The sequence below is a fragment of the Eschrichtius robustus genome, chromosome 6 (genome assembly GCF_028021215.1).
Source record: "Eschrichtius robustus isolate mEscRob2 chromosome 6, mEscRob2.pri, whole genome shotgun sequence".
In the NCBI taxonomy this organism is placed as follows: Eukaryota; Metazoa; Chordata; class Mammalia; order Artiodactyla; family Eschrichtiidae; genus Eschrichtius; species Eschrichtius robustus.
Genome location: NC_090829.1, coordinates 139,472,090 through 139,498,074, shown reverse-complemented (window position 1 = coordinate 139,498,074; position 25,985 = coordinate 139,472,090). Strand labels below are relative to the sequence as shown.

Genomic DNA, 25,985 nt, shown 5'->3' with positions numbered 1-25,985 from the left:
ACACTGAAATATAGTTTCATGAATGAGGTCTCCTGTACTTTCACCTTCCCCCTACTTTATATGTCCTTTTTTCCCTTTTCCCCACTGTCTTCATCCTCCTTAATTTGGATTCTATTACCAGCAGCGTCTCCTTAGTGCAGGACTTTGACCAGGAAGGGAACTTCAACTGGTAAGTTTTGAAAATTCACAGGTACCAGATGGATCTAACCCACAGAATTCACTGTGGGCCCCTGGTATCCTGAGAACTCAAACACATCTCTTAATTTTAGCTTCTGTTCTCCAACTTGCTTGCCACACTTTCCAGGGACTTTTTGTTAGCTAGCCTGGGGTTCTCCTGTTCTCAGGTCCATCAGATTCCTGCTGCTCCCTTCTGCATCTTTCTGTACAAATGCTGACACCATGCAGGTCTTGTAGTTATTGGAGACTTGTCCCCACCTATTTCTATTAGGGTTTGTAGTGATACTGTTCACCTAGTCTTACAGAAAGTGTCCGTGAATTTTTGGTTTTGTTGTGCTGGTTACTCTGTTTTTAGGGAAAACTGTGAAGATTCAAAACAACTATGCCCTGCTGTCATCTTCCCAGAACTCAAACATTGTTTTGGAGGTACATTTAGTAAGTCCCTAAAATCGAAAATAATGAATATGAATCTATTTGCTTTCGCCTAGGTCTTGAATAAAGGCACTAGGGTCTCAGAAATTCAACTTTACAACATGGCTAACCTCAGGTTTCCCATCATCTTCTCTATAAATATCGTTATGTTCTCTTATGAGATACATATATGATGTAATCATTATTAACTGCTTTCAATTAGAAATCAGAAACTTAATAAAAATATGAAACATGAAAGGATAAGGAAATGGAAAATAATGCAGAACTCTTAAAACCATTTGAAGAAATGTATTAAAGTAGACATTCAGAGTAAGATATTTTTAGGCATTAGTAGCATGACAAAACGTGGTTTTTTTCTAGGTGTTCGTTGAGCACTTTCTATGTCACAGGAACCCTGCGAGACACACACAGGAAACACAAACAGGATAAGCCACGGTCCTCTAACTTTGAGAATCAGACTAGCTGGGACCAAAAACTGGTAAGCAAACATGTGCAAATGCCATAAAAGCATTAAATACAACCATTTGCTAGAAAGAATCCTGGGAGGAGAATATTTACTCAACTATATTAGTTTTGTCACTTTATACATATCTGAAGCAATTGAACTTTTTCCTCCACTGAGTACACACTATCACGTTTATATTTTCTAAAACAGAAGATTCTTCTTTTTGCCAGCTGAATTAGAAACTTGTTTTTAATTATAATACTCAATGCTCACAAATGTATATTAAAAGACCAACATTCATCTAATGCTAGTGAGTATAAACTGGTACATATTACCAAACACCTTTCTGAAAGGCTGTAGGAAGGGCCTTAAAATTTTCCAAGCCCTATGACCTAATACTTACGCTCCTAGGAATAAATTACAAGGAAATAATTTAACATACAACCAAACACTCATGCACAGATGTCAGTACTTTAAAATAAAGTGAAAAGGAAAAGTTTAAATAAAAAAAAAGAAAAAGAAAATGTCTAATAAGAGAGAAACCTAACTTAACTAGGAAATGAGCATACAAAGAAATGGTTTCAACTCAGCATACTTTAAAATAAATTTCTAAAATAATTCACCTGCAAAAAGTTATAGTTCTGAATACTCTGAATTTGCTCCAAGTTCAAAGGAACAGCAGATCACTATAGTTAGTAAGTTTTTGATGACACAGGGAAATGTTCACAATATAATGCTAGGCAATAAAAGAGAAAATATAAACAATATAAAAATAGATTCTACCCAAGCACACCAACCTGAACAGATATTCAGATGATCTTAATTAATCAAAAATGGCATTGCAAACAAAATACTAGAAGGGAAAGTGCCACAGTAGAATTCTGGGTATGTTTCCTTCCACTTACCTATATTCTTATAAATTTCCAAATTTTTTCACTGATGCTGTATTACTTGGTAAATACAAGTATTTACCAATTTTTTCTTGGGAGAAAAAATTAAAATCTGAGAGCAAAAATAAATCCACTAGATTTACCATTCACCAAAACCCATCAATTCATTGACTCATTAAGCACAAAATCAGACCACTCAGGGTTAAGAAATGAATGACAGCTAAAGGAGGGAAAACACTTAACAGAAAAAGACCAGATACGCAGGACCACATGAAGAACAAGTCCAAAAGGAGGAAAATGGGCAATACACTCCCAAATATCAAAATGTACATACCCTTTTATTTCCCCCAGTGCACCCTGTATATGAATGGAATTACAGAGTTGGTTTTATTTAAATATACAGATCTGATTTCTAATTGTTCTGTAATAGTATGCCATACTCCTGTGACCACTGAGGTATACAAACTTTGCCCTACAAAACTCACATTTTAATCTAAAATTAAAAACTCTGCCACATCAAATGGTTTTAAGCACTTAAATTCATAGAAATATGGCAGACAATATGAACCAATGGCAGAATTTAAAATAAATTTCCGGGACTTCCCTGGTGGCGCAGTTGTTAAGAATCCGCCTGCCAATGCAGGGCACATGGGTTCGAGCCCTGGTCCAGGAAGATCCCACATGCTGCGGAGCAACTAAGCCCACAACTACTGAGACTGCACTCTACAGCTCACGAGCCACAGCTACTGAGCCCACGTGCCACAACTGCTGAAGCTCACGCACCTAGAGCCCGTGCTCTGCAACAAGAGAAGCCACCGCAATGAGAAGCCCACACGCTGCAACAAAGAGTAGCCCCCACTCGCCGCAACTAGAGAAACCCCGCGCGCAGCAACAAAAACCCAACGCAGCCAAAAATAAATAAATAAAATTAATTTATATTAAAAAAAGAATTGATTTTCAAAATAAATAAATTTCCAATGTTATTCATCCTCAAAGAGTTACAGTTCTGTATGTTCTAGAACTATTTCAAGTTTTTAAATGACTAGCCTATCACTATTGTTAAAAAACAATTTCAGTTGTTAAAGAAGCCCAACAAATAAAGAACAGTATCAACTGCTGTATCCAACAGCTTTTCCCATTAATGTTCCCTTGGATGTTAACAGGTATAAACAAGAAACAAAAGGAAGGTGAGGTCCTTTTATCAAATAAACTGGAAAAATGCAAACGCCTTTATGTTAATGTCCACAGTGATCTCTGAGGCAGTGCATTTTCCAAATTTAATCTCCTAAGTGATTTCTACATTCTAAATAAACAGAATTTGGTTATCGCTTAATTCAAAGCGGTAAAAAATAGCTCCTAGGTTCCCAAGATGACAGTGTGCTTGGGTAGAATGGTGTCACTCATCGCTAACAGGGATAAACAGGAGAGGAGGGAGTGTGTGCAGGAGAGACATCTAGGAGGCAGTTACATGAGTCTGGAGCTCAGAGGAGAAGAGTGGGACACAAAGGTAGATTTTGACAACATCGGCATGAAGGTATCAGGTGAAGTCATTACTGCAAATGTTATTAACCAGAGAGTGCTTTCTGTTTTTACTCTAGATGGCTTGAATTCAACAGACAAGTGTTCAAAATTTATCATAAACATCCACTGCAAAATTTGTTATATACCTGCCCCCTCTTCCAATTGAAATGTGCTCCTATGTGCTCCTTGACTCTAAGTACAGGGATCCTTATGAGCAGAACACTATTACAGTACCTGGTACAAAGCAAATGTTAGCCAAATAAAATGTTTGGTCATAAATGATTTTTTTCCAACAATCAAAAAATAATCTAATTTTACCTAATTTACATTCTAACTATATTTTAAAATATGCAAAAATACCCTCAAATTAAGTAAGTACAGGAACACCTATATACACACGTACCAGAGATATACTGAAGTTTAACTTTGGCTTGCTGTTCAGTAAAAATCGATTATTAAGCTGTGGCTTTTGAAAGACAGTCAGTCAAAGCATACTTCAATGTCCTTTCTAGCATCCCTGAACCTGCACCTAAAATGAAATGGTATGAGAGAGTAAGGTATCATCACAGCTAACCAACATAAAGTCAGGACCATGAATGCCTGGGGAAACAATATTCACTTTCAAGTAGGCAAAAGCATTCTAGAAATAACTTTCAATGAAAAAACTCCTTACAAGCTTTTATGTGTTAAAATTCTATCCGTTGAAGAATAAATGTGTGCATAGTAAAACCAGAGCAAACTTCATTAATTAATGATGATTGTGAAAGCTGTTAATTTTACATTCAAAAACAATTATTAACTTTCAAACTGTTGAAAGGGAAATACGCCAACAGCTAATATGTATATTAGAGAGAGTCAGATCTTTCTTCTTGAGTTTTTTCCTTTATAAGCCAGTAAATGTTGGTAATTTTTAAAGACTACGAGGCTGAGTAAGAGACTAGGTTATATCATAAATCTAGTATTTGTTATTTTTTTGTGTGTTCTAGCATTCATAAAATTAACTAGATAACCTTTATAAACTGGATTTACTCTTTAGATATTTCATTTCATCCATAAGCCTTTCAAGAAAAAGTTATTTAGAAACTCTTCATATCTTGTGAAGGTAAACTAGAAATAAAATAGCAACTTTGCCACCTCAAAATTTCTTAAGGGAACATCTCCAAAATCATTAATATTCATGGTTAAATCTATGAGATGCCCCCAAAATACTCTGTCCCTCTACTGACCTCCGGTGAAAGTGGGCATCTACCTGGTAGAGCCCATGTGCAGCATGTGCCCACGGAACAATCCGGGAGCTGACGGTGCTGCGCAACTGTTCCTGCACCAAAAGGTCAAACTTATAAAATCTGACAACAAAATTTTCATAGAATCCTATAATTTTTTCTGTAAATATTCCTATTTATTCCTCTATGACACTGACATTCAGCCTCAGCGTCATGTTGCTTTTGTCAGCCACTCAGCCAGAATGTGTACATGGTGTACCTCTAATATGTACAGGCAAATATACATGTGCACCCCGGAGAGACAGATTACAGAGATAATTACTCAAACACCTTTTACTCAAAAAAGAATTATCATCAGATTCTTTGAGTCCCTCATGAATGTAAAATATGATTTGATCTATAATTAAATTTAATATATATTCAAGCACATTTCTTCATACAAAATGGCACACCTGAGACATTATTTTTTAAAATCCCAAGCTGAAGTCAAAAAATGGTAATTTTTTTCTCTTTAGAAAACAAAGATCACCTAAATAAAAAGCAATCACAAAAACCTTAACACCTTCACCAATAATGTAATTAAGCATCTATCCAAGATTTATGTGGTTACTTCTTTTCCAGTTAAAGATCACACTTTCAGTTTATAAATCAAATAAAACTATCTCTGACCAGGTCTGCAAATATAAGCCACTTGGTTCAACAAAATACCTCCTCATCGGCCTGATTTAAGAACATTCAAGTTTAAAAGTTAGTAACACTTCATCCATTAGCTACACTACATTTTCAAGAGCTCAAACACAGCCACAGATGGAACAGCCTCCATTTTTCCGTGTATAAGTTAAGATCACCTCAATTAATTATAAAGCAATCAAAAATATTCTTTCAAAAATGCCTTCTATACTGCTTCTCCTGTATAAATACAAATGACAAAAGGAGAAAAGGGAAGGGGAAAAGGAAGAAAGAAAGGAGAAAGAGAGGAATGAAGGAAGGGATGGAGAGGCAGGAAAGAAAAAACAAAATCCCAGACCATATTTTTTAAGGAATCATACATATGGGTATAATATCCTTAACTGAATTGTCAGAGACTTAAGACACACTACTAACATCTACTCCCTATGCCTTTAAAAGATTTGCTCTCTTCTAACAGGGATCTGGGGGAACATGCATTCAACCATAAAGGTGAATATTTTATTTATTTTTAACAGAAATACTTCAATTCTCGCCAAAGTATTAGCCAACACCCCTTTTGAAAAGGTCAAGTACTAGCAATCACTAGGCTGTGTTTGTATTAATACCACTATCTGTCACTGATTATCAAACTGATTCCCAAAGTCAAGTTTAATAAATATTCCAACTATCTTTGCATTTATTGATCAAAATAATTCCCCGACTAATGCTGTTTATCAGAAAGCTCCCGCATTCAAAATATACCACCAGTTCCCACATTCTCTCAGACAGCCACAGATTTACTGTATTTCAAAACTTGAGTCACCTGTATGCATCGTCTTCTTTCAAGTCTCATATCATCCTGATGGGGTGGGGGAAGGGAGGGAAGAGTCCAGCAGCAAAACTATAACACTGTGTGAAGAAAAACAGATTATGATAAGAGATAAGGATGCAAGACAATTACCCCTAACAGAGGAACATCTAATGTAAATACAATCCCCAAAACATAGAAATAAAATTACTGCAAATTCATTTCCTCACATTTATTTAAGCTTACTTGAAAATAATTTTCATTAATGAAAATCAATTATATATAAAATATTTAATTGTCAGGGAGAAAAACAGTTTTAAAATCTGACCACTACCAACAAAAATTTCACACATTTCTAGGGATGAAATAAACTGTCAATATTACCCTATTCTATGTAATTTTATCCGAATAAAAAAATCTACATTTTGTAATCTACATCAATTCACAAATCAGTAAATGTGAATTCACTTTTCACCGTGGCTTACTATCAGAGGTAATGAAAGTTACTTTATAGGAACGATCACATGTCAATCTACCAATGTTACTGGTAAATTAAGTTCGGAGACACTGCTTACCAACTGTTCCCCTAAGCCCACAAGCCCTCTTTTGCTCTCCGAGTGGCTTCTCGTACTTATTGTAATTCTTTCACTTTACTTCCTACTTATTACTTCCACTGCTATTTTATGATTGGCCAGCAAATTCCATGACTGATGGGAAAGCAAAAGCAACCTTGTGGCTACTGTCAACTGAGAGCACTGATGACAGACAAGACAAAGACAAGCACAGGCTGAAACCTAACTTATAAATGAGTTTGGTCTAAAAATCTATTTTTCAAATTGATGCTGTGGAACTAAGTATTATTCCTAATGAAACAATGTTGCTTATGTTGGCCAAGTGCCCAGACTAGCCAAAAGACATCTATTGAACCCAAAAGATATTACACCAGCCATGGGCACTAGGGACCCTGCAGAAGAAACATAGAAACTTAACCAATTCTAGATCCTCTCTTTATCCGGACAAATTTTGAAGTAGGTTGTTTTCCTTTGTTAGCACTCTCTCAACTCCTGATGCCTGTAATTCCCTAAATTTTACATTATGACATTCCAATCATCCTGCTAATAACAATGCTCTCCCCTAAGTATGTTCCTAAATTACCACCCAAAGCTCCTATTGCCTCAGTGTAGTTCATTTCAGGTATGTGATAGGAAGAAATCAACAGGGCTGAAATAATTCACTTTAATATTTGCAGTTTTCAACAAGGATGCTAGCTAGTTAGCCCAAATAAACCCCTAAATGGTAGAATTCTAACAGTGTTGCAAAATAATGTTAAAAACTACTGAGGTAGTTTGAGGAAAAACATTTTTATCCAAGTGGGTCATAATATGGATTTGACTCTATATTTATTGCCACCAAATATTTCTGCTTTTCACTTATTTCTGCTTCTACTTACTTTTGAACCCCAGAAGTTCTTTAAAAGCTCAAATTCTGTACTCCAAATAGGAGCAACTGAAAGAGCAGCTCAGGGAAGGGGTTTACATGTATGAATTACTTGTAAATTAAGAACTACCTGTGTCTGAAATCATTCCCTGGATTCCAGATTCCATTCCTGAAGAACCACTTTTCCAGCTTAGATGCTGCTGTGGTATCAAGGAAAACCCTAGGCATGTGACCAATTAGTACCCAACTTGGGGGAAAGGGGATATGGACAGATAAATGGATGAACATTAAAGTAGTGCATCAAAATAGTTTTATTTGCAAAAATAATATTTGAATCATCAAGATTCAAGATTTTTACTTCAAAGACATAGTTTTCTAATAATTTTTCCCTCATAAATGGTAAGTCTTTACAATTCTAGCATAAACTATGGTAAAGGAAAATGTGAATTTTTAAATCTCTTGCCATGAACTGCACATTTTCAAATCCTTCAGGCTCCTGACATTATATTCTTCACCTATAAAATGTCACAATGCTACCTATACCCTGCCAACTTCAATGGTTTCAATAGGAAAAGATGAGTGGGCCAGTGGCACAATGGATAATGCACCTGACTCTGGATTATCAAAATGGTCTCACCCTAAAACTGACATCTTTTAGAAAAAAAATCAACCATTTAATCACACTCATTTGAAAAGCAGCCTTTAGCAAAGGGTAAAGAATTTCTGTAAGTTACAAAATCTGCTGCTGACATATGCAGCAACTAAACCATCATATACTGAGAAATGATAAACTCCTCAAGTCTTGATCTTGGATTACTTTAAATAAAGATTCTAGTGATTATTCCAATATATCCTTCAGGCTGGTCACTTTTCAAAAAATAGATGTGAGTTTTAATGACAATAAGTAGGTAACAGCGAACAACAAATGTACTTGGCCAATTATAGATACAATTTTCTTTCTAAAGAAGCTTACAAATCCAGACAGTCACATTTTAATTTTTTCTGAGAAAATCCGACACTGAATTTTTTATCTTTTCCCCCACAAATGGAGCCATTCACAAATTATGGAGCAAAATTAGATGCCAACGAAAAGCATCTACTATCCTTACCACAGGAACCTCCCATAGTCCTCAAAATCTTTTACAGTATGTTTTAGCTCACACTTTGCCCAAGGCAATACAATGGTCTATGAACAATCTAGGAACCAAGCTTAAGTGGTTTTTGAAGCTAAACTTACAAACCAATTTTTAGTTGTCTGAAAATCACTGCATAAAATTAACCTACAGCACATCTGCAGGGATAACAGAATTTCAACAAGCTGAGTTTACGTGCATGGTATGCTCAGGAAGGTATCAGACTCGGTCTCTTTGTGTCTGTCTCTCTTTCTCAAGAGGGGTGGGGGAGATGAGAGGAGGGGAGAGAGGGTGGGAGGATATCGAGACACCTAATCAAAAGCACTGTCATCCTGAGATTTATAAAATTACTACAAATCTGAAAAAAACTAGAGTGGCAAAACTATGATTGAAATGAATGCATTAGCATGATATGGCAAATCCAGATTAACTAAAGAGTTAATAAACTAAATGGCAGGTACTGATGTATTCTCTAATGACACAATGTTTTGCACTGAGGCAAAACTAAAAACTGTACCTAGTTTTTTGGTTTTTTTTTTAATAATTTCATTTATTTATTTTTGGCTGTGATGGGTCTTTGTTGCTGTGCGCGGGCTTTCTCTAGTTGCGGCGAGCGGGGGCTACTCTTCGTTGTGGTGCGCGGGCTTCTCATTGCAGTGGCTTCTCTTGTTGCGGAGCCCGGGCTCTAGGCATGCGGGCTTCAGTAGTTATAGCACGCGGGCTCAGTAGTTGTGGCTTGCAGGCTCTAGAGCGCAGGCTCAGTATTTGTGGCGCCCAGGCTTAGTTGCTCCGCGGCATGTGGGATCTTCCCGGACCTGGGCTGGAACCCATGTCCCCTGCATTGGCTGGCGGTTTCTTAACAACTGCGCTAACAGGGAAGCCCTGTATCTAGTTCCAAAATAACTAAAGTAGTAGGGAAGTATTATAAGCAGCCGGTGAAAAAAATCAGTCTGATACAAGCTTCAGAAGATACTATTTTATTTCTGGTAGGTACTATTTTATTTCTCAAGCTGGGTACAAGTATACAGTTGTTTTTTTATGACCTTTTAATTTTACGTGTTATATCAATATATATTCTCATATATTCATATATTCACAATTTAAAAAAAATTAACCCACATGAAAAAATAAAATATAATGCACAATGAGATTTAAAAGGACAATTCTGATAGTTCAGAAGATGCCAATTAAGAATAAGCTACAGGGCTTCCCTGGTGGCGCAGTGGTTGAGAATCTGCCTGCCAATGCAGGGGACACGGGTTCGAACCCTGGTCTGGGAAGATCCCGCATGCCGCGGAGCAGCTGGGCCCGTGAGCCACAATTACTGAGCCTGCGCGTCTGGAGCCTGTGCTCCGCAGCAAGAGAGGCCGCGATAATGAGAGGCCCCGCGCACCGCGATGAAGAGTGGCCCCCACTTGCCACAACTAGAGAAAGCCCTCGCACAGAAACGAAGACCCAACACAGCCATAAATAAATAAAATAAATAAAATAGTGTTAAAAAAAAAAAAAGAATAAGCTACAAAAAAATAAAATAAAATAACAAGCTACAAAAATGAAAACAAAGTTGAGAGAGTGGCATGGACTTATATGTATTACCAAATGTAAAATAGATAGCTAGTGGGAAGCAGCCGCATAGTACAGGGAGGTCAGCTCCGTGCTTTGTGACCACCTAGAGGAGTGGGATAGGGAGCGTGGAAGGGAGACGCAAGAGGGAGGAGATACAGGGATATATGCATATGTATAGCTGATTCACTTTGTTATAAAGCAGAAACTAACACACCATTGTAAAGCAATTATACTCCAATGAAGATGTTAAAAAAAAAATGAAAATGAATTTTAAATACCTAAAATTTGATTCCATGGATCAAATTACAATGTGATTATCTTAAAATTATACTCTGTGACTAGCTTTCCTTATAAACTTCTGCTCACTTACACTAACAGAGCAAGGAAGTGATAGAAGAAAATGTCTTTTTTCCAAATAATAATTTTAGAAATAGATTTTCAAGAATTATAATAACCAAAGGAGTCATGGGGGAAATGTTTTGATACCTAACACACAAGGAAAATAAAAAATCTATAACTCTAATTCCCAATAAGATGATCAAATGGCATACACAGAAAAAAGTCCTTTCACTAACTGGGGGTTTCAAGAGAAATCCTAAAAACCAAGAACATTTATGATTTCCCCCAGAATCCCTAGGAAACCGTCACAGTCTTAAAAAAAAAAAAAGTAAAAAGGCAAAAAGCGTAAGATGATATCAAATCAAAATTATGAGTAAAACTGCAGGGAAAAAGACATTTGCTATACACCATCAGCTGAGACACTTCACAGACGTTGACACACACCCTACAAGTAGGCACTGTTATTTCATCAGTGGGGAAATCAAGGGTCAGAGAGATTAACCCGCCTGGCCTAAGGGCACAGCTTGAGAACTCTGGTCCCACACCAAAATTCACTACTTTCCACCACTCCAAGATGCCTCTCATTAGGGATCACTGAAATGGTTATGAGAAAATTGCAAACCTGCAAGAATCTAGGTGACTTAGTCTGATTTTAGACTCACCACTCTTCTGCCTCAACCATACCAAACATAAAATAAAGCTCATAAGCAGTAAATTAATTTGTATAAAGTATTTCACTTTAGGGGAATGGAAAAGTAACTCTCCTGAAAAGTCAGTCTAGCAGAGAAATTCTGATTATAGCATGTAACAGTTTGTTATATATTCCCTTTACCAAAACAAAAAACAAAAAAATTAAGGAGACAAGCTGAAAAGAGTGTAAAAACCAATAGCAGATAAGTTATTTTTGCACTAAAGCCTCAGGCAAGATAAAAAGAACATGAAGGACTGAAAACCTGGGTCTTGGAATATATGACTCCAATGGCACGTTGCAAGTGGAAGTAGCTGATACATGGGTTTAAGGGGAAGAAGGATGTGATTTCTCATGAAACTGTACATAAAGAACTAACACAACCCTGAGTGAGCACCAGAGAAAAGGTTCAAGAAGACAGAGCTGAGTGGATTAAATAAATATTGCCCCAATTTTTGCTACCTCAAGCACCAAGTTACCTGGCCTCTCCAGGACTATATCTGGGCTAAACTGAGACAAAATTAGGCACTGAGTATTCGTATATGGCAATAAATACAGGAAAACAGGAGGGAAATAACTCATAGGCATATTATCTGTTACAACGCATAACGCATTGACAAATATCTTTTTTAAGACTGGTGGGCAGAGACTGAAAAGTTTCTAGGAGTAAGCTATGACCAAAAAAAAGTACAGGTACCCTGCCACTAATTCAAAACATATAGGGACTTCCCTGGTGGCGCAGTGGTTAAGACTCCACCTGCCAATGCAAGGGACACGGGTTCGAGCCCTGGTCCGGGAAGATCCCACATGCCACGGAGCAACTAAGCCCGTGAGCCACAACTACTGAGCCTGCGCTCTAGAGCCCACGCGCCTAGAGCCCGTGCTCCGCAACAAGAGAAGCCACCGCAATGAGAAGCCCGCGCGCCGCAATTAAGAGTAGCCCCCGCTCGCCATAACTAGAGAAAGCCCGCACACAGCAATGAAGACCCAACACAACCAAGATAAATAAATAATTTATTTTTTTTAAAAACATATAAACTACCAGTGATACTTTATTTTGCTTGCCATCCTTTGTCTCCTTTAGTGAGTGTGAAAACAATGATTTTCACAGGTTTATTTCAACCTTCAAGTTTATCAACATATCTGCATGTATTCTCTTATACTCCAAGTTCCTCAAACATTAATATTCAGACCACAGCACTTTTCAGGAACCTAACTTCCACTACTGGAGAGTGACTACTACTATATAAAGTAGATACTAGGAAATATCCCTTATCATAAGCAGATCTAAGTTCCAGAAGGCTCATTTCTAAGATTTGGTTGAAAGGCAACATTAAGTACCCTCTTAGTTATATGTGGAATTAAGCAGACTGAAAACACCAACTTGCCTCTAGCCCACCTCTCTCCTTTAAGGTTCAGGCCCACATTTCTGAGAGTCCAGTGAACTGAGCTTGATTTTGTTTCCCAGTTATTACTGCATATGAGGTATCTTATATTTAATGTACACATAAACATTTTCCTTTAATTCACTTAATTCCCATTACATAAGTTAAGTAGCACTATTACCCGTTTTACAGGTGAGGAAACTAAGACCCAGAGAAGTGAAGTCGCCCCAAGTCACACAGGACGAATTGTAGAGAGATAAGATTCAAATCCAACCAGACTCCAAAGCCGCTGATCTCAGGCCCCACATTAAACTGAATTTGTCATTTCCCCACTCTTCTCTCTTGATCAAAAAAGAAGAGGAATGACCAGGCAGGACAGGAAGAAAATCCACTTCTCCTTCCTGTATTCTCAGTTTTGGTTACTGGGTATCACCACACCTCAATCTCCCAAACTAAAACCCTAATCATCTAGGACCTCTTTCCTATTGCTTACCCCACATCCAGTCCACACAAATTCTTGTGTTGAGAAATTCCCTGGCGGTCCAGTGGTCAGGACTCGGAGCTTTCACTGCCAGGGCCCAGGTTCGATCCCTGGTTGGGGAACTAAGATCCCACAAGCTTCGACGCATGGCCAAAAATGAAAAAAACAGAAAAGTGAGTTCTGTGAGCCATTCTAGGAAATGAATCAAACCTAAGGAGGAGGTCACAGGAACCTCCAGTTTGTAGCCATTCAGATGCCCAGGTAACAACCTGGGCTTGTGCTTGGTGTCAGAAGTGGAGGGTCTTACAGGACTGAGCCCTTCACCAGGTAGATAGTGTGAGAATTGGGCTGAATTCTCAGACACCCTGCTGCCATCTGAGAACTGATTGGTGTGAAAAAGCCCCTCCCCCGTGAAAAACATACACACACACACACACACACACACACACCCTCACATGTTGGAACTGGGTACAGGAACCCTTCGTCAATAGGAATTAAAAGCAAATATGAACAAAACAAATTTTTTCAATCTCTTCTGCTGATGCGCTTGCTTCATATCACCTACACATAATGTACTCAAACTTTCTATTACTCAAATCGATCCTGCTCATAAGAGGAATTAAAAAGGGGTGGCCCAACGACCTCTAGGTGCTTTGAGAATCAAACAAGGTTGAGATCCAGTGCTTAGTGTCATCCCCCGTTACATTTCCCTCCCTAACCTGAACATCTGGGGTGATCTCGTGCATGCATGTATTCCAGAAACAAAGCATATCTATCAGACAGAAGACACTTAGGAAGAGCATGTTCAATCAATAATAGTCTGCGACCCCTTCTCTTAACTAGTTTCTAAGAAATGCAATAAAAAACTACTCTGCTCACTCTTTCCTTTCTGATAGTACTGACTTTTCTAAATAGGATGGTCTAAAGTATTTATATATATATGTGTTTCTAAAATATTTTATATATACACAATTTTATTTATAAAATATACATTATATATAGTTAATTTACGTAAGTACATGCACACATATACTTAGTTGATTATCTGTACTTTAATACATATAATTACATATAATTTTATGAACCACTGTTTTTTAATTATCCTTGAATTTCAAAAATACGGAAAAACAACAAGATCCAGAAATAATTAAAAAACACACACACTATTATTAACAGCTTACATTTTCTTCCAATAAGCTTATTACTAAGAGTAGTAAAGTGAGTTTAGTTGTACTTATTTTCCCTGCTAGACTTTTGTGGAACTTAAGAGAAATGCTACCTCCTAAAAAATTCTTAAAATGTGTGATCTTGTATTTCAGGGTACCAATCATCCTCCATGTCTCTTTCACCTTTGGCCCCAAACTCAGGTGTCACTCTCCAGTTCCATCGTCTGGCCCCTCCACTCATTTTTCTATACATCTTTCCCTCTAAAAGAAGCACTTCAAAGATTTACTCTGAACTAATAATTCCAGACTCTCTTCTCCACCCTGACCAATCACTCAGTATCTAGTCCAACAGCTGCTGGATGCTGCGTGCAGTGCCACATTCCCACCTCAACTCACTATGCCTAAAAGGCGTCCTCATCCCTTCCTTACACAGCTCACACTGCCCCCTCTACACGTGCCCCCGACACCACAACCATGCTAGAAACTGCTGACTTCTTTAGCTACTCTAAACGGTCTCACTAAATTCTATCGATTTTCAAAATGCCTCATGCCTTTCCATTCTCGTCCATGCCTACTGTTATCACCCTGGTCCATGTCCTTATATCAGTCCCTATTTCACACGTATTACAGATGCCTCCTTAACTAAGCATCTCCTAGGCCAGACAGTATGTCAGAAACAATACGGGAGGTTGCCAAAACTAGACTGCAGACTCCACCCCCAAAGATCCTGATTCAGGAAGCGTGGAGAAGGACTCAAGAATCTGGCTGTTTTTTAAACAAGAACTTCCAGGTTACTCCTGAGCACAGCCGGATTTGGGAACCGTTTTACTTAAAGACAGCGCATCCCTTGTCCCTTTTCATCGCACCTTTAGCTGCCACGCTTACATCCCTGAAGCACAGACTTTCAACCTGGATTTAACCCCTCTGTAACTTAGGAACATTAGATCAAATCTTATTGCCCTGAACTCAGAGCTCAGCATGGCATTCTATAAAATGCCACTTAACCTCCTTCTGCATCAATGCTCAAATCATTCCCCCTGCCTAAAACTTGCCCTTTCTTTACCTAAATCCTATCCACTCTTCAAGACCACCTTAATTCTCCCTCAACCAGCTTAAAGCCACTCCAATCTCTCCTCTGAACGTGCGTTTACTTATCGACCACTATATTTTAGTAATTATTTATGTTATATTCTTACTCAAGTGATAGTATCTACTGCTTGGTGAATCTCAATCTCATATTTCTACTATAGCCTAGTAGATGTTCAATAAGCACATTAGAATGATAGAATAACAACATGGAAAATACTGTCTTACATAGAAAAAGTGGGCTATAAAGCAGTATGCAAATATATTCATTTTAAAAAGGAGAGAATAACTGTGTGCAGAAAAAAAAAAAAAAGACAGGTTATACACAAAATGCAAATAGTAGTTATCTCCAGAGAGAGGAACTGCAGGAAATTGTTATTCTTATCTTCAGTATTTTCTAAAGTTTCTAAAATGAATGTGCATTTTGTAATGAAATGAAATCTTAAACCTAGAATCTTAAACCTTAAAATCTTAAACTAGAATTTTCTTGATCAATGGAAATTGTGTATAAATGACTGGCATTGGGTATCAGCAGCCATACTGTCACAATCCTAACACATATGACTGATTTGTTAATGTCAACATTTCCCAACCTATATTTCAAATTCCGCTGGCCTCACTAGACTGGATGTTCAACTTTGGGGACCTCATTCACAGTCATGCAAATCAATTACATACACGGGCATGCTATTTTGCTAGCTGCCCATGTGGAGTTTTATTTGTTTGTTTCTTGTTCTGGTTTGTCCTTTCAATCAAAACTGCAAACTTTAACATAGTAGTGCTGCTCTCATATTGGAATGTCAAAAAAGAAACATACAACAGGTAAGAAATCTAGAACTAATATTAAACTAAATCTTAGAAATAAAGGTCTAGTTATACCTTTAAATCGTCATCTTAAGCACCCCTTCCTCCTTATGCAGAACAAAATCCTAAATTTATAGTGAAAATCTACCCATCTCCAAGAATAATTCTCATGATAAACTATACCGAGAATTTTCAATCCTGAGTCACAAACTGTATGCTAAATTCCTCTATGCTAACTTAAGTTCATGTTTTTTTATGCACTCTGAAGAAATAGAAAATAACTATACAAAGCCTACAAAACACTCTTCAGATGCACAGAGACTTATTCCTCAGCTTCTTCTCCAGCTGAACATCAAGACACTCAAAATCTCTCTTCTCAAATTTAATTAGCCAGTCCCAGTCTATTTTTCTTGCTCGAATCTTATGCTTTATTTCTCAGTTTATGATCTTCAAATCTATACACGGTACACTTGAACATGAGCTTCGGCAAGAGTAAGTATTATTCCCATACAGTTTTCTTCATGTAACACTGATTCACATTCTGCTTGTAGTCTATTTTGCTTCATATTCAATCTCTACTTTTAGAAATACATTTCATGATGAAACATACAAAATTTATACACAAAAGTGCATCGTCAAAAATAAAAAATCAGAAACAATAAAAATGTTCAACACTTTCAAAAGAAAAGATGACAAGGATTATTGTACATTCACATGATAAAATATTATGTAATCATTTAAGTTCTTAAAACAACTATATTACATGAGGGAAAAAGTCATGCATTGTATTTTATCAGAAAGAACTCAAAATCTTCATCAAAGCATAGTCTCAAGAAAGTTAAAAAAAAAAAAGCATAGAAAAAACTCTGGAAGAAAATACATAAAATTATTAATAATGAATGTCTTTGGCTAATAAAAGACTGGATGGTTTTTACTGTCTTCTTTACACTTATCAGTGCATCACATCTTTTATAAATATGCACATGTTTTATAATCAGGAAAAAATGGTCCAAGAAATTCAGCCTCCATCTTAACATAAAAGTCATCATGGAATCTAGCTAAAGCCACAACTATGAAACAACCTTTAAGAACCTCCAATTTTTAAAACTCCAGTAAAGGTGAAAAGCTCATGAAAATAAACTATTAAAATTCTTTGCTTTTAAAACTCAGTTAATATACTGCTAGGTCACTGTCCATGGTAGGACCCCCAAAAAGTGCTTTGTGTTGCTTAACCTGGTGTTCAAGGCCCAAAGCCGTCAGGCTCCGGAGTCAGCCTGCCCTAGTTTAACTCCTGGCTCCACAACTTACTAGGTGGCCTCACGCAAAGTTCTAAACTAGTTGACTAAGTGCCCTCATTTACAAAGTGAAGATTACCCCATAAAATAGTGCTGTTATCGATGACACAGCACGTGTAAAGCATTTAAAGCACTGCACGGTAAATGCTCATTACCTGTTCACTTCTTCATACTGTCATATTTTATACTGTCATTATTATCTCCACCTTTCCAGTCTTATTTCCTACTATATGCTTTCCCCAAATCTACACTCTAGCCACGAGGAACAAAGCTCACTCCCCCAACATCACTTTTTTGCTCAGACTCCATGAGCCTTCCTTCCTTTTCCACCTGTCAACACCAATGCCTTCTCCTCCAGAAAGTCTCCCACCAGCAACCTCTACAGTAGACACCACTTCCCCTCAACCCTGCCACAGTATTTATACCATGATTAAGGCCCTAACCCCACTCTGCCTTCAACTGCAGCTAACAAACTATATGCTTGACAGCACCTAGCCCCAGGAAGTGGGAACAGCCTGTTCAACTCACCCTCCAGATGGCCAGCTTCCTCAACTAAAGCTGACTCTCAATACAGGAGGGAAAGGAAACCAGGATCATCGAACTATATCATCTCCAAAAAAATATCTGCTTTTGGTTGCTTTGTTCAAACAAATGAGTTAAATTTTTTAAATATTTAAGACAAGATTATAAGCACAGTTAAGTCATACCTGCGATCTAATGATGGAACAAATGACTTTGCTAATTCATTTCAATGCGAAAGGCACAAAATTGAGTATTTCTGATACAGAGAATGGTATATGAACTAAAAAAATATTTTATATAATTATCAATTCTCTATAAATAGCCATAATCAGATAAAGCTTGGGCATAGTTTTTGTTTCTTGTTTTGAGTTTGTTTTTTTTTTCCTCTTAAACACCAAGCCTCTTTTCTAAAGAGAATATTTTTAAATGTGGTATTATTTATATTGAAAATGTTAGCAAACCAGGTGGGCAAAATAGTGATGACTGTGGAAGCAGGAGGACAGGGACATGAGGGTTCATTACATTCTCCACTTTTACGTATGTTGGAAGTTTTCCATAATTAAAAAAAAATTTTAAATAGAAGTGGTGACATATGAAAGAAGTATTAGAAATACAATTCTTTAAACTATAAAATGAGTGAGATACTTGACAAAAGCAGCTAACTAAAAGAAATTTAAAGATTTGATATTCTATGACAGAGAACTTAAAAACATACCATGACTAAACAAAATTTGCTTTTTTTTATTCTTTTGTTTGTTTCTCTTTTGGGAGAGGAGATAGGGGTTAAAACTGCTTGGGAAACTATTTTACATAAAATGCTTTATATAAATCACTAACAAAGATTTACCTATGTAAACTTCGATTCCTATAAAATTTTTCACAGGGACATTTATTGTGTTAATAAATGTACAGCTGTGATGTGAAAATTCAGGGAGTTGGGGTGAAATTCCTTTTAGGGTGCCATCAGCTAGCTCTGAGGGATCAATAAAGCACAAACTTCCTAGTGCCAAAGTCCACAAGACAGATAGATCCCACTACTAGTTTTAGCAGCTAACATTCTCTAGCCACTCTTGGAGAAAAAAAAAAATTGACAATTTAACAACTTGCCCCAAAATTTCCTCTTGCTACCCAAAGTCATAACTGATGTTTGACCTTCCTGTTTTTTCAATATTACAAAGAATAACATGTTTTTTTGTGGTAGCTAATACATGTGAATTATACAATAACATTGAATTTAGTATCAGATTGAGAGCAAGAGGTCTTCAATTTCATTTAATTCAAATCAATACTTTAGTAGATGTGGCAACTCAGGTCTAGAGGTTATGTGCCTTACTTAGAGTATGTGAAAGTAAAATAAACAGATCAGAAAAGATCTGATTATCAAACCAATGATAATAGCAAAATTAATACTTAATTGCCATTTTAATTGAGCATTCAAATTCCACTGCTACAAAGAAATATGGGCAAACATATATCTGTACAACAACAACATAAGCATACTTGTTTCTTTTCATATAAATGGAAATACACAGGAAAATGTCCAGAAAGATACCTGCAAACCTTCAACAGCAGTATCTGTCGTCAGGACAATGGGACTGAGAAGGTGGTTGGGTAGGAATGGACAGGAATGGACAAAGTCGAAAGAGGGACAACCATACATACTTCTGTATACAATTCAGAAGTGCCATCACTTACGCCTATTGAAACAACCGAAAAATAATTTTAAATAACTGCATGCACACAAATAATATCTTAAAAATCAGATGATGTCATGACATGATGAGTTTCAAATTTATCATTCATTTCTTCAACAAATATGTGCTGAGAACTGGAGACATAAGAGTGAGAGTTACTGCCACTGTGTCTGCCCTCAGGGAACTCACAGTCCAACGTGGGAAACAGGCAAAATCACACTAATATATAACTACAAACCATGCTCACGATTATGAGGGGGAAGTACAGATTGCTAAAAGAGAAAATTAACAAGAGGAACCAATTTAGATTTGAGGAAGAGGGAGTATCAGAAAAATCTTTCCAAGAATTTGACAGGTGAGACCTGGATTTGCAGTCTTAGTATGTGTAAGGCTTCTGAAGCTCACAATTCTTTCAATTTCTAGATCTACATAAGAGAGGCGGTGAAAATTCAGAACTTCTGAGAAAGTAATTAGGTGAGTGGGGATCTGGAAGTACCAAGGACGTTCAGCCAAGACAATGAAAGATTAAAGGACCAGTGACTAGACATCTCCAAATAATTTAGCAAGTCTCAAGGATGGAATGAACTGACTTTGACTCGCTTCCCGTAAAGAAGATAAGACTAAGAGTAAGAAGAATGTTACAGGAGAACAGGTGGCAAATGAAGGAAAGAATGAAGGCATCCATTAATGGGAGAGTTGTTTCATGAGTGACAGCCCCTAGTCATTGCACCTGCAGAGCTTGCAACCCATGGCATCTGCCTTGGCTATGGTTCCAACACTAAGAGGGAAGCGGGGTACAATTTACTCTAGAGCCCACCCCTCTGTCCTGACCTTCATCCAAAGGTCCACATCACTACAACATTATTTAAAAGTCTGCCTACTCCATGAAATATAATCAGGGAAACAGAATTTTTAAAGAAAATTGTCTCCTCCACCGACCCTATTTTTTTGCCCTGGTTCTCTGGGGACAACTTCCCAACATGGTGGAGGGAACTAGAATCCAAGCAAAGCATGGGGGTCCTACTGAGATGTGAAGGTAAAGATTAGAGTTCCAAACAGCTGAAGCACCTGGAATCTTTGGGGGACAGGGTAACAGAGAGAGAAGAGCTATGCAGAAAGGGGTCTCCAAAAGTCTGTAGAGGGGTCCCAAGAAGACCAGAATGTACATGGGGCAAGGTGAGACAAGCTTAGAGCAGAGTGACTGCTAAGAGGTTGAGAGCAGAACAGAAATGAAAGAGAATGGGAAATTTTGGAGTCTTTGCCCAGCCACAGTGGAGAGATCTCTTTAACAGAGGTTTACTGTGTCAACTTGACTGAGCCATGGGCTGCCCAGACAATTGGTCAAACATTATTCTGGGTGTGTCTGTGAGGGTGTTTCTGGATAATATTAACATTTGAATCTGCAGACTGACTGCCCTCCCTAATATGGGTGGTCCTCATCCAGTTGGTTGAGGGCCTGAGTAGAATAAAAAGGCTGATCCTTCCACAGGTAAGAGAGAACTCCTGTCTGACTGCTTTGAGCTGAGACTTCAACCTTTTTCCTGCCTTTGGACTCAAACTGAAACATCAGCTCCTGAATCTTGAGCCTGCTGGTTTTCAGACTAGAACTTAAACCATCAGATCTTACGGTTCTCAGGCTTCAGACTCTGACCGGAACCACACCATCAGCTCTCTGGGTCTCCAACGTGCAAAGTGCAGATGTGGGGACTTCTCAGCCTCCATAACCACACGAGCCAATTTCTTACACTAAATCATATGCCTCCTATTGGGTCTGTTTCTCTGGAGAACCCTTACTAATACACAACTTAACATCCTTTCCCCCTTTCAAGACTTAAGGACCACACTTTTAGAGTACAGCCTACTCCAGACCAAAACTAATAATGTCTAAAACCAAACCCAGACAAGATCCACAGGAAGACCCAGTTTGGAAGTCATGTCCCACCATATTAGAGGGGCCAGGCGTGACCTTGAGCTTTCTATAGATCTTGAGTAATAAAATACAAAACCAAACATAAATAAATTCGAGGTGACCAACCAGCTTTGTAGAACAAACAATAACATTCTCAAGAAGAAAAAAACAGTATTCAATCAAAATTCAGTAAACAAGAAACAGAAAAATGTGATCCACAGTCAAGGGGAAAAAAGAGTCAATAGAACACCAACCCCAGGTTGGACAAGATGTTAGATATAGCAAACAACAACAGACAAAATATCTTTAAAACAGGTATTTTATACAAAGAATTAGAGGAAAATGTGTTCAAAAACTTTAAGGAACAATTTACTCTTTTTTTTAAAATTTTTTTTCTTTTAATTAATTAATTAATTTATTTATTTATTTATTTATTTATTTATTTTTGGCTGCATTGGGTCTTTGTTTCTGTGCGAGGGCTTTCTCTAGTTGTGGCGAGCGGGGGCCACTCTTCATTGCGGTGCACGGGCCTCTCACCGTCGTGGCCTCTCTTGTTGCGGAGCACAGGCTCCAGACGCGCAGGCTCAGTAATTGTGGCTCACGGGCCCAGTTGCTCCGCAGCATGTGGGATCTTCCCAGACCAGGGCTCAAACCCGTGTCCCCTGCATTGGCAGGCAGATTCTCAACCACTGTGCCACCAGGGAAGCCCCCCAATTTACTCTTTAATGTGTGAATGGACAGAGTATCTCAGCAGAAAAATTGAAACTACAAAAAAGAAAAAAAAAGGAAATTATAAAATCATAGAAGACAGTGAGAAAACAGTAGAAAAATATTTGAAGAAATCATGGCTAAAAAAACCTCTCAAACTATAAGCACACCCAGGCACGTCATAGGCAAACAGCTTAAAACCAAAGATAAAGAGAGAAATCTTGAAAGCAGCCAGAGAGAAAAAAGACAGTATACACAGAGAAAAGAACAAAACAGTAATTATCACTAACATCTTACCAGACACAAGGAAGCCAGGAGACAGTGGAAAACCACCATTAATACACTCAATGACAACAAGTATCAATCTGGAATTCTATATCCAGTTAAAATAATCTTCAAGCACAAAGATGAAATAAAGACAGAATTTTTTACCAGCATACCTAAACTACAAAAACCGCTAAAGAATGTTCTTCAGACTGAGAGGAAATTATACTGGATGGAAACACAAATCTATGGAATGAAGAGTGCCAGAAATGGTAAATAAGTAGGTAAATTTTCATAAATGAGTATTTTTTCCTTCTTGTAATTAAAAGATTTTTTAAAACAAAAATTAATCATAAATTGGAGCTTAAAATGTGCTTAAAGCGAAAATCATAAAATTGTAACATATGTAGGAGTAACACATGTAGGAGGAAAAAAATGTGGCAACAACTGCACCAAGTGGGAGGCAGGTAAACAGCATGATAGTGTTCACCGTTATTACACTTGGGAAATGGGGAATGGGAAGTGGAAAGTGTCACTGACTCTAAATATTTAAACACAGATATGAACTTCCCTCGATACACAGAACACCTTCAGAAGTTCCTGTGAAGAAGAGCTCACACAAAGTAATTACAAACACACAAAGAAACCCTCCTTCACAAGAGAAACTCAGCTACATGCCTTTACAAGTGTGCTATGAGAGAGGCAGAAGGACACGCGACACACCGGCAGAAGAGGAGAAGGCAGAGCGACCATGGAGGCAGAGGTTGGAGGGATGCAGCCACAAGTCAAAGAATGCTGGCAGCCGCCAGAAGCTAGGCGAGGCAGGGAAGAGACTGTCTCTTAGAGACCCCCTGGGCCTGCTGACACTTTCAATCTCGTTTCAGTGGTACTGATTTTAGACTCCTGGCCTCCAGAACAAGGAGAGAATAAATTTCTGTTGCTTTACGTCACTAAGTCTGTGACGTTTTTACAGCAGCCACAGGAAACTAATACAAAGAGGTAAGAAAGACAGTTTCAAATCTTCTTAAAATACATACATTTACAAATGTCACCTATGAAAAACGCTCCAATCTGTACTTCTGTTCTTGGAGGATGTGGAAAAGTACGCTTGATTTATGTCAACATCTCATTTGGAATGATTTGCAATCTTACTGCTTTTTTGTGAGTTCCTTCAAGATTTAAAAAGACATAACCACTGGAAAACATATAGTGTAAAATCCCCACCACTTTCATGCTCAGTGAAACCCAATACTGAGCTATCCAATCTGTAACAGTTCAAGAAAGCTTCCACATGTTCTATCACAAACAGCAAGTGTTAAAATGTCAAACCTAGGCTGTCAATGACATGAGGGCACAAACTGTATTTGTGTTTTTCACTACTTTATCCCCAACTTTTGGTACATTATCAGATAAATCAGCCTTTGTATTTCCTGTCAAGATTCCCTACTACCATATACTGCATGTTTTCTATACCACTCTTCCCCTTCCTTTACTCTGCAGCTTAATAATGAACCCCCAGACCTCCACCCGTAACATCTCAGTGGGTTAAGCAGCAGCCATGCCCTTGTCAAAGCCAAGGCAAACCTAACATGCTGAAAGGAAGGAATAGTCTGACATGTCCTGTCAAGTTGTTTCACCAGGAAGAAGCCACTTACTTGAACATCTATGCATAAGCCAGATTTGGCTCCAACATTACCAACTGCTTCTAGGCTTTAAAGTCCCAGGCTCCTTCCACTAAAGGACACGGCCTCTCTCAACTCACAGAACTGTTGGAAGTGATTAAGGTGATATACATAAGTGCCTAGCACATGGTTTGCATTATCACGTTTAGTTCCACTTCCCTTTACTTCAGAGAAGGGAACGTATCCTTAACCTTCACAAGCTTCTCGATCATGTTACTTGCCTTACAAGGTCCAGGCAACTGCAGATGGGGAGAGAGAAGAGTCCTCCTAGTACCTGACAGAGGCTGGTCCCTCTGGGGTAGAAAGAAAAAGGGAAGTCACTCCTCCTGTCTCAAGCTGTGCTCTTCACCTTACGTGACCTCTCCCATCCTCTGAACCTGAATATCATATTCAGAACCTGCCTTGTAACAGTTGTAGAATTCATCCCTTAAGAAGAAAATGTTCTTAATAATGGTATTGTGATTTGTTTATAAGTCTTGTCTTCTCTACCAGGTTGTGACTTCCTTATGGGCAGAGATTATATCATACTCAAGGCCAAAGTACAAAGCACAGTTTCCCACACAGATGACAATGAAGTCATCAAGTCGATATACAGTATCTTAACACTATGTTTAAACAAAAGTATGTAAATTATCTGGCTTGTTCTGCTACTGGTAGTTATGCTGAGCAGATAACTTTTCCAGAATCCCTGTTCAATTAGGCAAGGATCAAGAAGTCTAGATTTCTATCTCACAGTAATTTCCCAGCTTACTTCTAAAGGGAGATATGAACACTTAACTTTATTTACCAAATAAATTAGCACAATACCTGACACAGACTTAACTTATAATGCCACCTAACATTTTTTATGATACTTTTTAATTTATGAAACAATTTCAAGTACAACTCATGTCATGCTCCCTGAACCCTGTGAAACCAGGTAGGTATAATTTTGCACTTTTACATGTGAGGCAACTGAGGTGCAGACTATCCAAAGCAGTGGACATCCCGTACCACTGACAGCTGCATCAGAGTCACCCTGAGGGGCTTGTTAAAAATTCAGATTCAGAGACATAACCATCAGAACCTCCAGAGGATAGGGCCTGAACCTATATTTTGAACAAGGGCCCCAGGCGATTTTGACACATGGCCAAATTTACAAACTTGCAAGAATTCAGAGCCCAAGAGGCCTGATGGTATTTAAGAAGGAGCTTCCTTCTGTTGGGCTAGTTTACCGAAGTGAACTATGGACTACTCCTCTGGAAAACTGAGATGTCACTTGTGACTGAATGTGCACCTAGGTGTTTCTAGGAACACAGAATGCAGCAAAGATTAAACGACTCTTTACCTGGCTTGTACTCTGAGGACACAAAGGTATAATCCGTTAGAGCTGGTTAGTTTTATGTTCCTAATTAATTTCAAAACTTGTCTTTTAATATACTCTATTTAGCATTTTAATCCAAGTGCCAAAATAATTTCCTCTTTGTGTTAATTGTAAGATTTTTCCTAAACAAAAACATTAAGTGAACAGCTTCCCCCATAAGGGTACTACTAAGAAAGCTGAACAGTTTCATCCACACTATGTGTGGCAGACAGTCATCTCCTTCCTCCATAAATAGAGTCAAGCACACAACTGCCCTGCTAGGTTACACTTCCCAGCTTCCCTTGCAGCTGGGTATGGC

The 25,985-nt window shown here is 37.9% G+C and overlaps 1 protein-coding gene across 8 annotated transcripts in view; it reads right to left on the bottom strand.

Annotated features, from left to right (window-relative positions):
- The window catches only part of DYRK1A (dual specificity tyrosine phosphorylation regulated kinase 1A), a 150,185-nt gene that overhangs the window by 92,952 nt on the left and 31,248 nt on the right, over positions 1 to 25,985 (bottom strand). For 5 of the 8 annotated variants that reach the window (XM_068547076.1, XM_068547077.1, XM_068547075.1 and 2 more), the window contains one exon: positions 6,181 to 6,266. The exons of 2 other annotated variants lie outside the window; for them this stretch is intronic. In XM_068547076.1, coding sequence (XP_068403177.1) covers positions 6,181 to 6,190 — 10 coding nt within the window. In that variant the 5' untranslated portion in view covers positions 6,191 to 6,266. Of the gene's footprint in view, positions 1 to 6,180; positions 6,267 to 13,206; positions 13,293 to 25,985 lie in introns of those variants that run through there. One more of the 8 variants, XM_068547078.1, reaches the window with a different exon arrangement.